At 29.4% G+C, this 15,957-nt stretch overlaps 2 protein-coding genes across 2 annotated transcripts; one reads left to right on the top strand and one right to left on the bottom strand.

The window, feature by feature from the left end:
- Positions 1–2,443: 2,443 nt before the first annotated feature.
- Positions 2,444–3,184, bottom strand: LOC136075806 (uncharacterized). The gene has a single exon (XM_065789244.1). The coding sequence runs from the start codon at positions 3,182–3,184 to the stop codon at positions 2,444–2,446; it is 741 nt and encodes a 246-aa protein (XP_065645316.1).
- Positions 3,185–5,821: 2,637 nt separating this feature from the next.
- LOC136075805 (uncharacterized) lies at positions 5,822–8,851 on the top strand. The gene has a single exon (XM_065789243.1). It carries the CDS (start codon positions 5,822–5,824, stop codon positions 8,849–8,851), a length of 3,030 nt encoding a protein of 1,009 aa, XP_065645315.1.
- Positions 8,852–15,957: the final 7,106 nt, after the last annotated feature.

Here is a 15,957-nt window from a genome sequence, read left to right as displayed (position 1 = left end):
GCTTATGGATAAAAAATGGGTTTCTGCATCAATCGCCCCTCCTAAGTAAAATGCAATTAGATTAATGCAACATTAGTAAAAAACGACTTACTTTGCTGTTATATGAGCAGCTGTTGCAAATGCCGTTGCTTTTTTATCTACAATGGCTGCTTCAGTTTGTTTTGGTAATCCTTCTGCAAGCAATAAAACTGAACTGCTTACGTTGCCTCGCTCTCCTGAGTTATCGGATATTTATACAACTTTTGAAACCCAACGAACTAATGACAATTTGTTTGTTGTTGGAGGAGCTTAAGTTGACTACCTCATCGGTGTTAATTATTTTTCTTCTAAAAATAAAAAATTATAGTAAAGAAAAAAAAAGCTTAGCCCGTACAAATTGTAAGGCTATTTTTTTTTTACTTTTAATAAAGTATCGATGCATCTAGTCCGCAAATCCCTAAAGATAATGCTACAAGGGCGTAATCATAACAAAGAGCAATGTTTTCAGGGACAACATAGTTAAAAAAATCAGGTTAAGGGAGAGGTGATACCAAAACAAAATTAGCGTTTACTTCTTAAGCAGATTGATAAGCATTAATAGCGGTATTTAATTCCGTGTGATTGCCAGATTGCCCCTGAGCCACAAGACCTGCGTTAAGCCGACCTACGCGAGTATTTACTGCAGCTAGCCATGCTTGATGAGCTGTGTTAAATTGCTGTTGAAGCAAATCTTTTGTACCAAATTCAATTTCTGCTAAATTTAAAAAATCTGCCTTGTAAGTTTATCACTTATTTCTTATTTATTACGATCAAGTTTTTTTATTTTTTTCAAGGAAAGTTTTCCTGGTCTTGTTTACAAGTACTTGTGAAACTTTTATTGGAACACAAAAGCATGCGTGATAACGAGAAATCTGATATGGGTCTTTCTTTATATATATATATATATATATATATATATATATATATATATATATATATATATATATATATATATATATATATATATATATATATATATATATATATATATATATATATATATATATATATATATATATATATATATATATATATATATATATATATATATATATATATATATATATATATATATATATATATATATATATATATATATATATATATATATATATATATATATATATATATATATATATATATATATATATATATATATATATATATATATATATATATATATATATATCGAGTATCTTTATAGAACAGCCCCTAATAGAGGGTCAGAAAAAAAATACTATTTGGCAAATTCAAGCTTTTGCAAGAGCGGTCTACTAAAAAAACAATGAAATTATTTGCTTTTTAACTTACGAGGGTTGCTCTAGGGATGAAACAGCTATCTTACTCGCAGTAAGAAAGAACCAGCTTCACTAATTCGGGTTCGCTCTTCAACAGACATTAATAGAATCTTTTGGATAATTTCATCAGCTGTGTTTTCAGCAATTTTCTTTATGAAAATTGATTTCTTATGAATAGCATAAGGCTTTTTTTCCATTTACAATTTTGAACACTTTGCTTTCACTATCATAGCCGAGCTCGTGGAGGCCTCTTTTAAATAAAATCAGCTGAACTGCCTGAGTTAACTCGGCATTTATAGTATTGTTTATAAGCTTCGCCAATTCTGGCATCCAATCGATATCTTCCTATAAGTCCACCCCTGTAAGATTAAATATATGCTCGCAGCATTTTACAGAAGAATCTTTGAAGGTAGCAGATCTCATTGGTTTTACGCTTTTGAGAATAGGTTCATAATTGTTAATATTTTCTTTACAAACAACTTTTGCAAATCTTTCTCGGAAATATGTCTGTTTTGCTCTTCGAAGCTCACTGACGTATTTGTAAAATTCTTCTTTGTTGTTTGTCGCTACTTTTTGTCTTCTTTAGTATACTTTCCATTATGCATATATGTATAATAAAATATTTTTTTCTTCTCTAATTATTTTTATTTACTTTTTTTCAGGCGCATAGCATATCATTAAATTAGAGACTAACACATATTCGATAATACGCGAAGCTTTCAAAATGTTAGAGGATTGACATCTGATTTTATTTATTGTTAATTGAATTATAATTACTTGCAATTTATTTATAATTGATATTTTTACATACAAGTTAAGTAGCTCTATATAAGGCTAATTAAAGTCAACTCAAACAATTATAAGAAATTTACGAAAAATACTTAATAAATCAAAAATAACGAAATATTTAAGCCGAGACAGCGTAGTCAGTTGCCTTGGACAAAAATCGAAAGGGCTGCGTAAGAATATTTTTAATTAGTAAAAGTTCGTTGAGTTTTTCTTTCTTTTTATAGAGTGCATTAACGGGTGATGCGGAAGTTATCGGACAAAATAAAAACGTCAATAACTTATTTATAAATAAAAAAACAAACTACTATTATATTTTTTTAAATAAAGCAATTTATCTTTTAATAAAAATATATTATTTTTTTATATGAAAAAACACCACCATCTGCAATTGATCTCAATTTTGCTCTGACGCCTTTCATATGCGACTGTAAAAAGTTTAAATCAATTTCTTGTAGTTTTAGTTTAATGCAATCAATCAAAACTTGCTCTGTTGAAGCTTGCCAATCTCCCTTGTAAACCTTCTGTGCCAAATGTCCCCAAAAATTTTCAATTGCTCGTGCTTGAGGCACATTTGGGGGATTGGATTCTTTATCAACGTAATAGACATATTGGTCCATCCAATTTAGAGAATCTTTAGAATAATGAGAACTTGCTAAATCTGGCCAAAATAAATAGTAAAAGTCTCCATGATACTTGTGAATAAATGGAAGAAGTCGTTTTTCTAAACATTTATTTATATAGATTGATGAATTGATCGCTACAGCCTTGGAAGTGCGAAACAATGGCTCGGACATACCACGGTCAGATATGGCTATCCACATTAATAATTTTTTTGGAAATTTCTCTTTTCTTATAAAACGAACACTTTCTGGGCATGTCTTTTTGTTGTTTGTGTAGTATCCAGAATTTGCAGGCATGTTGTCCCCTGCAAAACAAAAGTATTTTTCGTCATTGATGACTAGAAGCGATTTTGTGTTATAGAGTTGGTTAACTAGTTTCCTGTTAATTTTCTTTGCCTTTATTTGTTGTTCTATAGTGTATTTTGGAGTCTTTTCACGTTTTCTATATTTAATATTCATTTTTTTTAACTGACGACCAATTTACACCGAATTTAATACCTATTTTTCTCTGACTGACCCCTTTTCGATTGTTGACAAGTCTCGTTAATTCGGCTTTCTTTTCTCTAGTCCAGGATGTCGGACAACCAGAGTGCTTTCTATCAGAAAACGATTGAACAGTCTCAAGTCTTTTTAGGTTATCATATATTGTACTTCGAGCAAATCCTTTCTTTTCAAAATGCTTGACGATTTTTTTTTATATTAGGTTTATTTACAAAAAATATTTTTAGTCGCTTTCGAAAAGATTCTCGTTCAGCTGCATTTAACCTTATATTAAATAATTGTGTTTCAAATAATAAAGTTTATATTTTATAGAACGTTTATGCCGACGCATAAAACCACAAAAACTAATTATTATGCTCAAATAATGAAATTAGGATTTGTCCGATAACTTCCGCATCACCTGTTAAATTGAGTTTGTTCACATTTAGTTCTTTCAGGACGTATAAAAATTTTATCATTTCTTAAATTTTTTGTGAGTTTTTAGGCGCTTAAACACCATTTTCTTCACTTCTTTAATGATAAACCCTGCGACAGAACAAGCTCTTAAAGATCTCAAAGAATTATTTCGTGAAAATTTATAGGCTTTGATCAATATTAGGAAGGTTTGAAAAACCTGACAGCTGCTAAACCAGCAGCAGCGCCTCCAGCACAAAAAAAATCTAAATTATCTCCTCTCGTAAAAAGGCCAAAAAAAGTAGATTTCTTTAAACTAAAAACACCTTTAGCACGTCCGGCCAAAAGAAATCTAAAAAAGCTCCTCTACAGGGGCAAACAAAATTAGATGATTAATTTAAACCAGCATCAACTCAGTTCGCATCAAAACCAAAACTTCCACCAAACATTTGAGCATCCATTAAAACTATCTCTACCAAAAAATAAACCATCAAAATCTCTCGACCTGAATTTTACCAAGAAGACTGTATGTTAAGTTTTTTCTGGTAAACTAGTAATTTCTTTCAATATTTGCTAAGTGGGTTTTGAATCATTTTTATCTTGATTAAATAATTAGTTTTATTTTAATTTTTTCGAATTTTTTCAAACAGTTTTTTGTAATTTTTGTAAATTTTTTCGCTAGCTGGTGTTTTTGTTTTCAAATATTTTACGTATAGCTTTTATTCAGTTTTGGATGGTTTTTTAAATTCCTTGGTAATACAGGGGTTTTGTTTGTAATGTAATCATAACAATCGAAAAATTAGATTTGTAAACAAAGGTGAATGTTTCAAAGAATTTTTCATAAAGATTATTTGCGTTTTCATTAAAATTAAAGTGTTTCTAAAGTAATGACGAGAGCGGGTTTTTGAAAGACTCAATATTTGATGGTTTAAAAAAACGTTTTTTATAATTTTATTTAGTTTTTGTTTAGGCGCATGGTCACTGACCAAATGGTCATGCTTATGGTTAGAAAAATAGGAAAGTGGTCTGAATAAATCACTACTGAATAAATCTGTGCAAATGATATTATCCAGCAAAGTTGCTAAATTTTTTAGTATTCTTGTTGGGCATTATTAAAGGAATTGATCCAGATTCATAAATTAGACTCCAGATCATAAAAATGTCTAACTTTGTTATCGTCATAGTAGACAAAACAGTTCATATTAAAATCACCAACAAGAAAGTTCTTTTTCTTTTCGTTGTTATCTTTTGTAATATCATTTGCTGTAAAAACATGCTCATGTTCTCGCTTACGCTATCTGGCGGTCGATAACAACAGCGTATGGTTGCGTGGCTATAAATAGATTTTCCAATTATAATAAAGCAAGTTTGCTTGATTGGGTTTTATCTGGTTTTTATCAGGGCCGAAGGATCTGAGGATTTGACGGGTTTTCCATAAGATTCGCAAAAAGTTTTAACTAACAATTAAAAAAATCGTAACAAAACCTACTCGATGGTTGCCATATGTAATTCGTATTGTGCGTGAAATAAATTTAAAAATTTAACTTTTATGCATTACATTTTTTTGTATACATTATAGTTACATTGTAATTGAAGAGAAAATTTGTTTTTCGATGTATTTTTTTACTGTGAAACTCCATTAAAAAGACGTTGTTTTAAAATTTCATTTATTACCATTATAAGAGAATTTTTTTAAATTTTGGAAAATAAATTTACAAAGATTAATATATATGTTTAACATATGTTCCAGTAACTATTAAAAAATAAGTAACTATTCCAATGAAACACTGTTTGCATTTTTAAAATGATCAAAATATAAAGTTTTGATCATTTTAAAAATGATCATAAAGCAGAAATCTGTTAGTTACTTTTCCCCACAAATTCAGAATGAACTAATTGAACTTCTTGGCAGAAAGTTGTCTTTGTGGGAGGCATATGCAATCAAGTTACTGAAGAAGATCTTAAAAATTATATGATAAGTGAAATAGACATTATGCCATTGTTAGTTGCCGTAAACAAAATAAACGAGTATAATAGATCGTTTCGAGTTACAATAAACAGTTCGGAAAAAATAAAGATATTCAACCCTGAGGTATGGCACAATAATATAATTGTAAAACCTTTTAGGACAAAACGCTTTTTCAAAAACAGTGAACAAAATCTGGTATCCAACGGGAGCCAGGATAAAAATTTTAATTGAAAATGGATCCAAGCAGCATAAGAGGAAAAAACAAGCCTTCAACAACTTTCGATATATGTACTTTTAACTGTCAGGGACTTAAGTCAAACATTGAATTTACAAAGTCACTTATACAATCTTATGATATAACGTTTTTATGTGAACATTGGATATCTAAACTTGAATACTCCATAATAAGAGATTTATTTAATAAAACACACTCCATTTATTTCCATCAGTCTAATAAACATGTAAAAGGTCGACCATTTGGCGGAAATGCGTTCTTTATACGAAGAAATCAATTCCAAAATATTAGAATACTTTACGAGGATGACCATATTTTAGCAATAAATTTCGAAAAAAATGAACTTAATATTATAGTTATTGGAATATACCTCTCCTCATCGCGGAACAGCCTCTCATCATTGGAAGAATACAAAAGTCAACTAGATATCGTCAAAGGTTTAATTAATAGTTACGAAGGTAACGGTAATATAATTATAGCCGGTGATTTCCAATCTTTTCCACACCAAATATATGACTTATTTGAAAGATCGAATTCCAAAAGAAACAGTTATTCTGTCCACTTATCTGAATTTTTAAAAACAAATCAATTAGAACTAGTAGATGTAACTAAAGGTTCTGGCCCTAATTATACATATCGGCACCAGACGCTACCGAATTCGTCATATATTGATCACGTCGCCATACCAAAATATACAAATTTCCTAAGTCTAAAATGCATTGTTCATCCTGAGTGCTCAAATAACTTAAGCTATCATTTACCACTTTCAATATCAGTTGAAGTTGAAGGTAAGCACACTAAATACAATACCACAATAGAAGAAGATACTAATATTCCTAGCTACGCTTGGAACGATTCTAACTTTATAAATTCATATAATGATCATTTAACCAATTGCTTTAACTATCTTAATTTTACTGATAATTATGAATACGACCTTATTCAAATCTATAAAATAATTGCTGGCAGCGCTCAAATAGCTTTTAAGGAAACTTTAAAAAATAAAAAGCAATGTTTGTATTCAAAATCTTGGTGGACACCTGAATTAAGTCGTTCTAAAACTATTCTTTCAATTCATTTCAACAAATGGAGGGATTCTGGTTTTTTAAAAGATTTAAACTCCGTAACTTTCAATCGTTACTTAATGGCTCGTAAAAGCTTTCGCAAAGCCGTCAAGTTGGCTCAAAATAATAAAATTTGCGCACAGTATACTAAAATTGAAAAGTTAAAAAATATTAGACCAAAAAACTTTTGGGATGCTTTTAGATGTTTAAACAAAGACATAAATTCTAGATTATTTACCATAAATAATAAAAAAGACAAAGAATCCATTACTTCAGAATTTGCAAACCACTTCGAAAAAGTACTGAATACTTCAAAAATAACACATCGTAATGGAAATCATCGGAGAATTCCCCCGTGTACAAAACATGATAATTTTATAATAACTGAAGAAAATATAATTAGGGCTATTTCGAACCTAATATCTAAAAAATCTCCTGACTCTTTCGGTATCTCAGCAGAACATTTGAAATACGCAAATTGTGATACTTTAACAAAATGGCTCATCAAATTTTTTAATTATTCCATTAATTATGGGTGGACACCATTATCAATGTTGACGTCTATTATTGTACCCCTTGTTAAATCGTATAAAAAATCTTTAGATAGCCCGAACAATTATCGCGGTATTAGCATTATACCAATTTTTACAAAGGTTCTAGAATACCTAATCCTTATTATATGTCCGGATATTAGAGATACTCACCCCCTACAATTTGGATTCAATGCTAACTGTTCAACGCTACATGCTGAATTTCTAATTAGCGAAACAATTAAACATTACAATAGCAACAATTCACCTGTATACCTATGCTCTTTAGATGTAGAAAAAGCTTTTGATAGCTGCAACTGGAATATCCTATTTGATAAATTATATTTCGATAAAAAATTACCACTCTGTATAGTTAACACTATCTCTTCGTTATATAACAATAGTAGTGCAACAGTCTCATATCAAGGTTGTAAATCAAACTCCTTTCTTCTAAAGCAAGGAGTAAGACAAGGATCGATTCTTTCACCTCACCTATATAATATTTACACTGAAAGTCTTCTTGAAACTATTACAAATCAAGGTATTGTTGGCACATCGATATATGGTAACTTCACTGGTGTGGTGGCATATGCGGATGATATCATACTTTTAAGCTCTACCCTCTCTGGTCTCAAAAAGCTGATAAAAACATGCAATATTTACAGTAATTTAAATTGTATTAAAATAAATGCCGAAAAAACTGAATTCTTGATTTCAGGTAAAGCACAAATACAAACCAATACGATAACGATATCTAGTAATAAAATAAATCTTCAGAATAAATTTAGACATCTGGGATTCACATGGGATACTAAACATTCAACTTTTGCTTCACTCAATAATACAAATGTTGATGAAAAAATTTCAAACTTTAGAGCTGTTGTTCAAACTCTTATTCAATCTGGAATCCGGTTTGCCCACCCAAGTTCTATTTCTTATATATATAAATTATTGGCAGTCCCTACCTTAACTTATGGTATGGAGATATGTGAAAATAATTCTGATTTGATGAAAAAGCTAGATGTAATTGGAAGGAGTGCACTAAAATCACTTTTAAATGTTTCAAAACACAGTAAGAACTATACAAATTCGCTATTTAAAATCCAGGAAATTTCAAAAAGTATTCAACAAAATAAATTAAACTTGTTTCTTCGTCTTCTTAATAATAAAACAACTTCAGACATTATCTTTTCACAACTGAAACACCCCTTATTTAAACATTCGTTTGTTGGCGATATTCAGGACCTATGCCGTTTTCGGATGCTAAATTTTCAAAACTTAATTCAAAATAAAAAGAAGATAAAAATAGCACTTTCTAAAAGTGAAATTCCCTCCGAAGTTGAACAAACTTTGAAACATGCAATAGAGTGCTGGAATGCGAAAGAGCAAAGAGGAATTTTTAAACAAATTCTGGAAGAAAAAATTCTTAAGTGAAAATCACGAGAAATAACTTTCTTATTTTTCTTTTTTACCTTGTAAATTACATTGGGTGTTAAATAAATGAAATAATAATAATAATAATGGTAGACAAAATGCCGATTTTTTGTCTCGAATTTTAAAAGAAGGTTAAAAACGCGTTTTTGTGAAAATATGAATAAGATAAGAGTTGTTTAGAATTTTATGTAGAACATTGTTTGTTTTATAAAGTTTTTTGTAAAACTAATTATTGAATTCGGAAAATAAAGAAAACTAACTTTCACTCTAATTTAGAACTTTAAACGCAAAAAAGTCCCACGGACGGTAATCCCTGATTTTAAGATTTATTGCTATGAACTCCTATTGGTATGTACTATCATCCCTCAAAAGGATTTTTCCGGGTGCTTTCGTTGGGGTTAGGTCAAAAATCTACAAACTGTGGGCAAACCTTTTGCAATTATTTATATATAAGTTATTTATATATAAATATATATTATTATAAATAATATAATTAATATATTATATGTAATATATTATATATAAAATAATTATTATATATAAAATAATATATATAATTATATATTAATTTATATATAAGTTATTATTATTAATGATAACTTATACTTACAATACTTATACTTGTAAATACTTATAATACTTAACCTATGTTTACAATGCTGGTAAAATTTTTATTGATATGAACTTTTGCATTCAATCTTTAATTATAAAACTTTAATTTCACTTGATAACTTTAACATAGATAACGATAAATAAGAAAAGTTATTATATAGATCATGACCATATGCTTATTTATTATAACTGAGTAAGTAAGTTAAACACTGTTTTTGTTTTCCAAAACTTAATTTTGAAATGTTGGGATAAAAGTATTAAGTTTCAGGTCATAGCCTATGACCTGAAACTTAATACTTTTATACCTATGACATAGGTCTTATATGATATGTATCTTATGTATATTTTGTATTTTGCAGCATGTTTAAGAATACTTCTGCTTGGTACACTCTGACTGTTAACAATATTTGCATACTGATATGAGTAAAAGTGACTTCAACAACCAGTATGTATTTTTGATAAATATTAGTAATGACAGGTTAGTAAATATAATTATAATAACAATGAAATCACTTTTATTTAATAATATTTAGTGAAAGACTTATGTATGATATAATTGCATGAACTTTGGGGGACTAATGTAATGGAGTAAATACTACCTTTGTTTATTACCACGATTAGAGTAATGTGAGAAAATATTATTTTTATATAAAGGGTATTCTGCAAAAGTCAATATTTTCTTAAATATATTTCTTATTAAATATAAAAAAACACTTGTTAAAACAAAACATGTATTATAAAATAAAAAATTAAGTATTTTAAAGTATATAAAAATTAGGTATAAAAAACACATGAATTATGATAAAGTATATACATCGCATTAACTATGTTGTCTATAAGTTAGGGGTTGCAGCTGAGGGTTCAGCTTCAGCTTTAAATTCTTAAGCTTCAAATTTAAGCTGAAGCTGATCAAGTCATTTAAATCAGCTTGATAGCTGATAGTAAAAGAGAATAATCCTCCATAAATATTTTATCTTAAAAAAACATGTAGGAAATTATTCAAAGAATATCTAAAATAGTGACAAAATTTAAACATACATTTAAAAAATGTTAAATAAAATTTGCAAAAAGTTTTTGCTGTTTATAAATGTTGCTGCCAGAGCCTAGGCCTAGGCCTCGCAATTTTGGGCGACCCAAATTGGATTTTTAGAGATTTGTTTAAAAAGTGGTGCCCAAAAACCTAATTTGATTTTTGATTATCTACCTAATTTTTTTGGTAGAAGTCAAAATTCTTCCGAAAGATGGTTTTATCTGTCAAAATATTGAGTACGAAATCAATCTTGCTGATATCATATGTGATGCACCAGCAAGAGCACTTGTTAAGTGTATTAGGGGCACAATGGTTATAACTGATGTAAGCGTTGTGTTCAGAAAGGAGAGTGGTGTGGCAAGATAATGCTCCCACATATTTTATCAATTTTAAGCACTGATTCAGCTTTTTGTCATCAAAAGCATTCTGAACATCTTAGTAGCGTGTTAAATGGAATTAAATTTTGACATGGTGACAAAATTTAATTCCATTTAACACACATAAGTCCTTTCGACTTTATGTATTTAGTATGCTTAGGGGTATGCAAAGACTCATCAACTTATGGTTAAATGGCCTAAATGTTGAAAATTGTCTCAGATTACAGTCAATACTTCATCTGGTGGATTGTTCCAGATATGTCAATACATTCCAAGAAAATTTTTTAGAAAACGAAGGTCTTAATTAGATATTAAAAAATGGAAAGCAACTGAATTTAGACTTTTTTTAATATATACTTGGCCAGTTGTTTAAAGGGGATGATTTAGCCAAAAATCTATTCAAACTTTTTGGTACTTACAGTTTTAGTTCTAATTTTATAATGTTTTATTTTGTTGAAAAAGTATGTTGATTTTGCTTGTCAGTTACTAACTTATTTTGTGCAGTTATTTGGTGAACTTTATGGTAAGGATCAACTAGTTTACAATGTCCATTCTTTAATACATATAGGAAATGATACAGTTAAATTTTTAGTACTTGATTGATGTCCCTCGTTCAAATACAAAACTTTTTCAGATCAATTAAAAAAGCTTGTTTTAAGAACATAGGGTTGCCCAAATAATTATGTACAAGGATATAAACAGAAGTTTAGTATTCCTAATTTTGATGGATTAGTAACTAATGCATCGAGACACTGTTTACAATTTAAAATTATCAAGGTTTTTTATATATATGTGTATATATATATATATATATATATATATATATATATATATATATATATATATATATATATATATATATATATATATATATATATATATATATATATATATATATATATATATATATATATATATATATATATATATATATATATATATATATGTATATATACATATATATATATATATATATATATATATATATATATATATATATATATATATGTATATATATATATATATATTTGTGTGTATATGTGTATGTATATATATATATATATATATATATATATATATATATATATATATATATATATATATATATATATATATATACAGTGGGTTGCATAAATATAGAGTCACTACTTTGTTTGTGTGAAATTTTTGTTTTTTTCACAATTATCTTTGAAACCAACTAATTAATACAATTAAAAGCGTATTAAATGTCTTAATTAATTGATTCTCTATCAAGTGGTATATAATTTAAACTTGTTAGGTGAACCAGTCTTGAGTAATTATTAATTTAATTAGAACATACCTGCATTTCTAATGTAGAAAATATAGAGTCAATTAAAATTTAATGACTTAAGTTGAAATATCTCAATGAAATGTTATCCGAGGGATCTAAAATTTGGTGGTTGATATCTTTTCAACTTTATAAACGTTGTGAAAATAAAATAAAATTATCATTTTTTTATCTTAAGTTATTCGCATTGGTAATAATTTGGTAAAGTAAAAAGACAAAAATGGGTAGAAAGCTGTTTCAGACAAGGTACGATGGCAAATTGTAGGACTGCTAAAAGATAAAACAAAAAACCAATGAGAAATAGCTCAAATGTGCAATGTTTCGCTTAAATGTGTACAAACAATGTTGATAAACCATGAGCTACATAATGTTGTCAAAGACTTACCAAGGCTTGGTAGGCTTTTAAAGCTAACTTCAAGAGACCAAAGTTATCTCTATCGAAAGAATAGACAAGACCCTAAAATTTTTTACAGCGAACTTGCTGAAGGGTACGAATACGCCTGGTAACTTTAGTGTTAGTAGATGGACTGTACGAAGATGCCTAAATAAGATAAGCTTATATCGCTATGTCGCTGCTCGAAAACCACTTTTGCGTGTCTCAGATCGCCTAAAAATATTAAATTGGTGTAGAGAAAGAGTTCACTGATCTGTAGAAGACTAGACTAAAGTAATTTTCAGCAACAAATCCAATATTGAGGTGATAAATTGCAAGTCAAGATTAATCATCAAGAGGCTGGCTGGTGAAAAGTTCAAAGAGTGTTTTTGTGTATCAAGGATACAAGGCAGAGATCATTTGGAGTATGGGAATGCTTCTCCCATAAAGCAACAGGGTCATACAACATTTATAACGGCAGAATTAACCAGTACAACTACAAAGAGGTCCTTGAAAGTAAACTTTTGTTAACGTCCAGATCTTTTTACGGAAGAAGTTAAGGGGTGTAAATAAGGAATAAATTTGATTCAGCATTTTGACGAAATTGGGAATTAGTCAAAATATTTCCTAATCTCACCACTACCTCCTCCCCCACCCCCTCCCAACCCTGCCGAGATTAAAATAAGTTTGTTGGGTCTTTTTATATTTTTGTTTCATTTTCTACTCCAAATAAAAATACTGTAACATTTATCTAAGATGAATATGAAATTAACACAGGTAGGTAAAAAAAGATTTAAGTCGATGCTGATAAGTAAAAAAAGATAATAGTTAATGTGATCACCTAATTCAGTTGATATAAACAACCAAACAAAAAAAGAAAAACAATAACTAAAAGACTTACCCTAATACTCGCATTGGTCAAAAAAGTATCTGACACAAACGGCTTTTCAATATTTTTAAAAAACTTATTATTATTTTTTATTTAAACATCTTCGCTTCTAACAAGGCTGCAAGCAGCCACTAATTAAAGTTGGAAGTTACTGAAAGAGAAAAGACGAAGATTTTAGAGCAAGACGACAGACGACTTAAATGATTGCAAATTATATGAATCAGGAAAGCAAGATGAAGGAAGCGAATTCCAAAGAACTGATGTTCGAGGAAAAAAACTAGACGAAAAAGCATTTTTGGAGCACTTAGGAACAGTCACTGAAAAAAGATGAGACTTAATTGAATGACGAGTAACACGAGAATGAATTTTAGTAGATGGTACAAGAGGCGCTAGCTCTTTGGAGCAGTGGCCATTATAGTATTTGTAGAAATGAGAAAGAGAAGCAATATTACGACGATGTGATTTTGGTTGGAGGTTGGCTGAAGAGCAGGTCTAACTATGTTTATAATGAGTTTTTGCACCTTTTCTAAAAGAGAAAGGGCAACATTAGAAGATCCGCCCCAGATATGGCAACAGTATTCCATACAAGGCCGGATTTGGGATTTATAGAGATAGAGAGTAGAATCCGAAGTAAGAAAGTGACAAGCTTGCTAAAAAGATGCAACCTTGGCAGATGCTAATTTTGCAACTGATTTGATATATGGTTTCCAAGAAAGATTGGAAGTAAGAGTTAGTCCTAGAAGAATTAAGTTAGATGACTCATCGAGCCTAATGCCATCCATAAATATAGATATAAATTATTGCGGTAATGATTTAATGAAAAAAAATTGAGTTTTATCTGAGTATAAGTTCACTAGCCACTGTGAGCCCCATGCTGTAGCAGAAGTGAGATCTTTGTCATGCTCTAAAGCCCCTATCATGCAATTAGAGAGTGTTGATTTCTTATCATGACAAGAATAAATGGTAGTATCATCAACGAACAATGCTACCTTAGATGTGAGAATATCTGGAAGCTCATTAATGTAAATTAAAAAGAGTATAGGGCCAAGGATAGAACCTTGAGGAACCCCTGAAGTTACAGAATAAGAAGAAGAGTACTGTCCATCGAGGACAACTTTTATACTACGATTGGAAAAGTAGGATTCAATAATCTTAAAGATGTTGCCAGATACACCATAAGAGAAAGCTTATGGAGAAGACCAGAATGCCAAACTTTATAAAAGCTTTTGAAATGTCAAGAGCAATGACCTTAACCTCTCCACCTTTGTCTAATGCACGATAAAACCTATCAGTTATTACTGTTAGCAAATCAGAATGAGAAGATCGAAATCCATATTGATGGTCAGAAAGTAAGTTATTAGATTCAAGATGAGAAATTGAGTGTTTGTTAATTAAAGATTAAAAAACCTTGCTTATGGTAGGAAGAAGACTAATGGGACGGTAGTTAGACAAATCAAATATCTCTCCAGAATTTTTTTAAGATAGGGATAACAGATACCGCTTTCCAGCACGCAGGAAAACAAGACTCTGATAAGCACTTGTTGAAAGTATAGACGACAGCTCCGGAGAACACTTCTGCAAGACAATAACAGGTATGTTGTCCGGGCCACAAGCTGTAGAAAAGTCTAGGCAGGAAATCACTTTAGATACAGAGCTTTAGATACAAGCTGGAGTGATATATATAGCACTTTAGATACAAGCTGGAGTGATATGAATGTCAAGCAAAGGATCAACCTGTTTGTTGGCAATATCAGGTAGAACGCATCTAGTGGAATCAAGAGACGATATTGATGAAAAGTTTTTAGCAAACAATTCAGCTTTTTCTTTAGGTGAGGTGACAAAGTCTGAACCATACAAGAGAGGTGGAATTGAAGATTTGCCCTTATTATTAATAATATTAAAGATTTTCCTAAAGTCACGAGAGCCTAGTTTTTGAGTTTAGATACGAGATTTCATGACTTGAGAATAGCGGGTTTTGGCATTTGACAAAACCTTTTTACAAATGTTTCTAGAAGTAATAAACTGACGTCTGTTTGCTGGAGAATTGTTTTGGTGATAAATATGGAAGTAACGGTTTCGATTGTCAATTGCAGCAGCACAGTGTGAGGAAAACCATGGAGGAGAGTGAGGCTTGACCTGGAATTGTCGAGAGGGAAATAATAAAGTTGTTTTATGTCGATTAACTTCAGATTTACCAATTCATATAAGTAAATGATTTAATTATATATCTATATATATTATATTTAACATTATATTTATGTATATACATAACTATGATTAAAATACAAATCTATATATATTATACTAATATTATATTTATGTATTTATGTATTTATAATTATATAAATACTTAAATATAATTATACGTATATCATTTACTTATACCATAAATGAAATAAATATAAAATAAATAATATAAAGTATAAATGATTTGAGATCCTTATATCATGCTCTTATTAATAGTATAAAGGTATAACCTATGACTTGTTAATGTTATACTAATAGTATTATTATAA

Source organism: Hydra vulgaris, chromosome 02 (genome assembly GCF_038396675.1).
Source record: "Hydra vulgaris chromosome 02, alternate assembly HydraT2T_AEP".
Classification (NCBI taxonomy): domain Eukaryota; kingdom Metazoa; phylum Cnidaria; class Hydrozoa; order Anthoathecata; family Hydridae; genus Hydra; species Hydra vulgaris.
The sequence above is the reverse complement of the archived record's forward strand: the minus strand, read 5'-3'. Positions and strand labels throughout refer to the sequence as shown.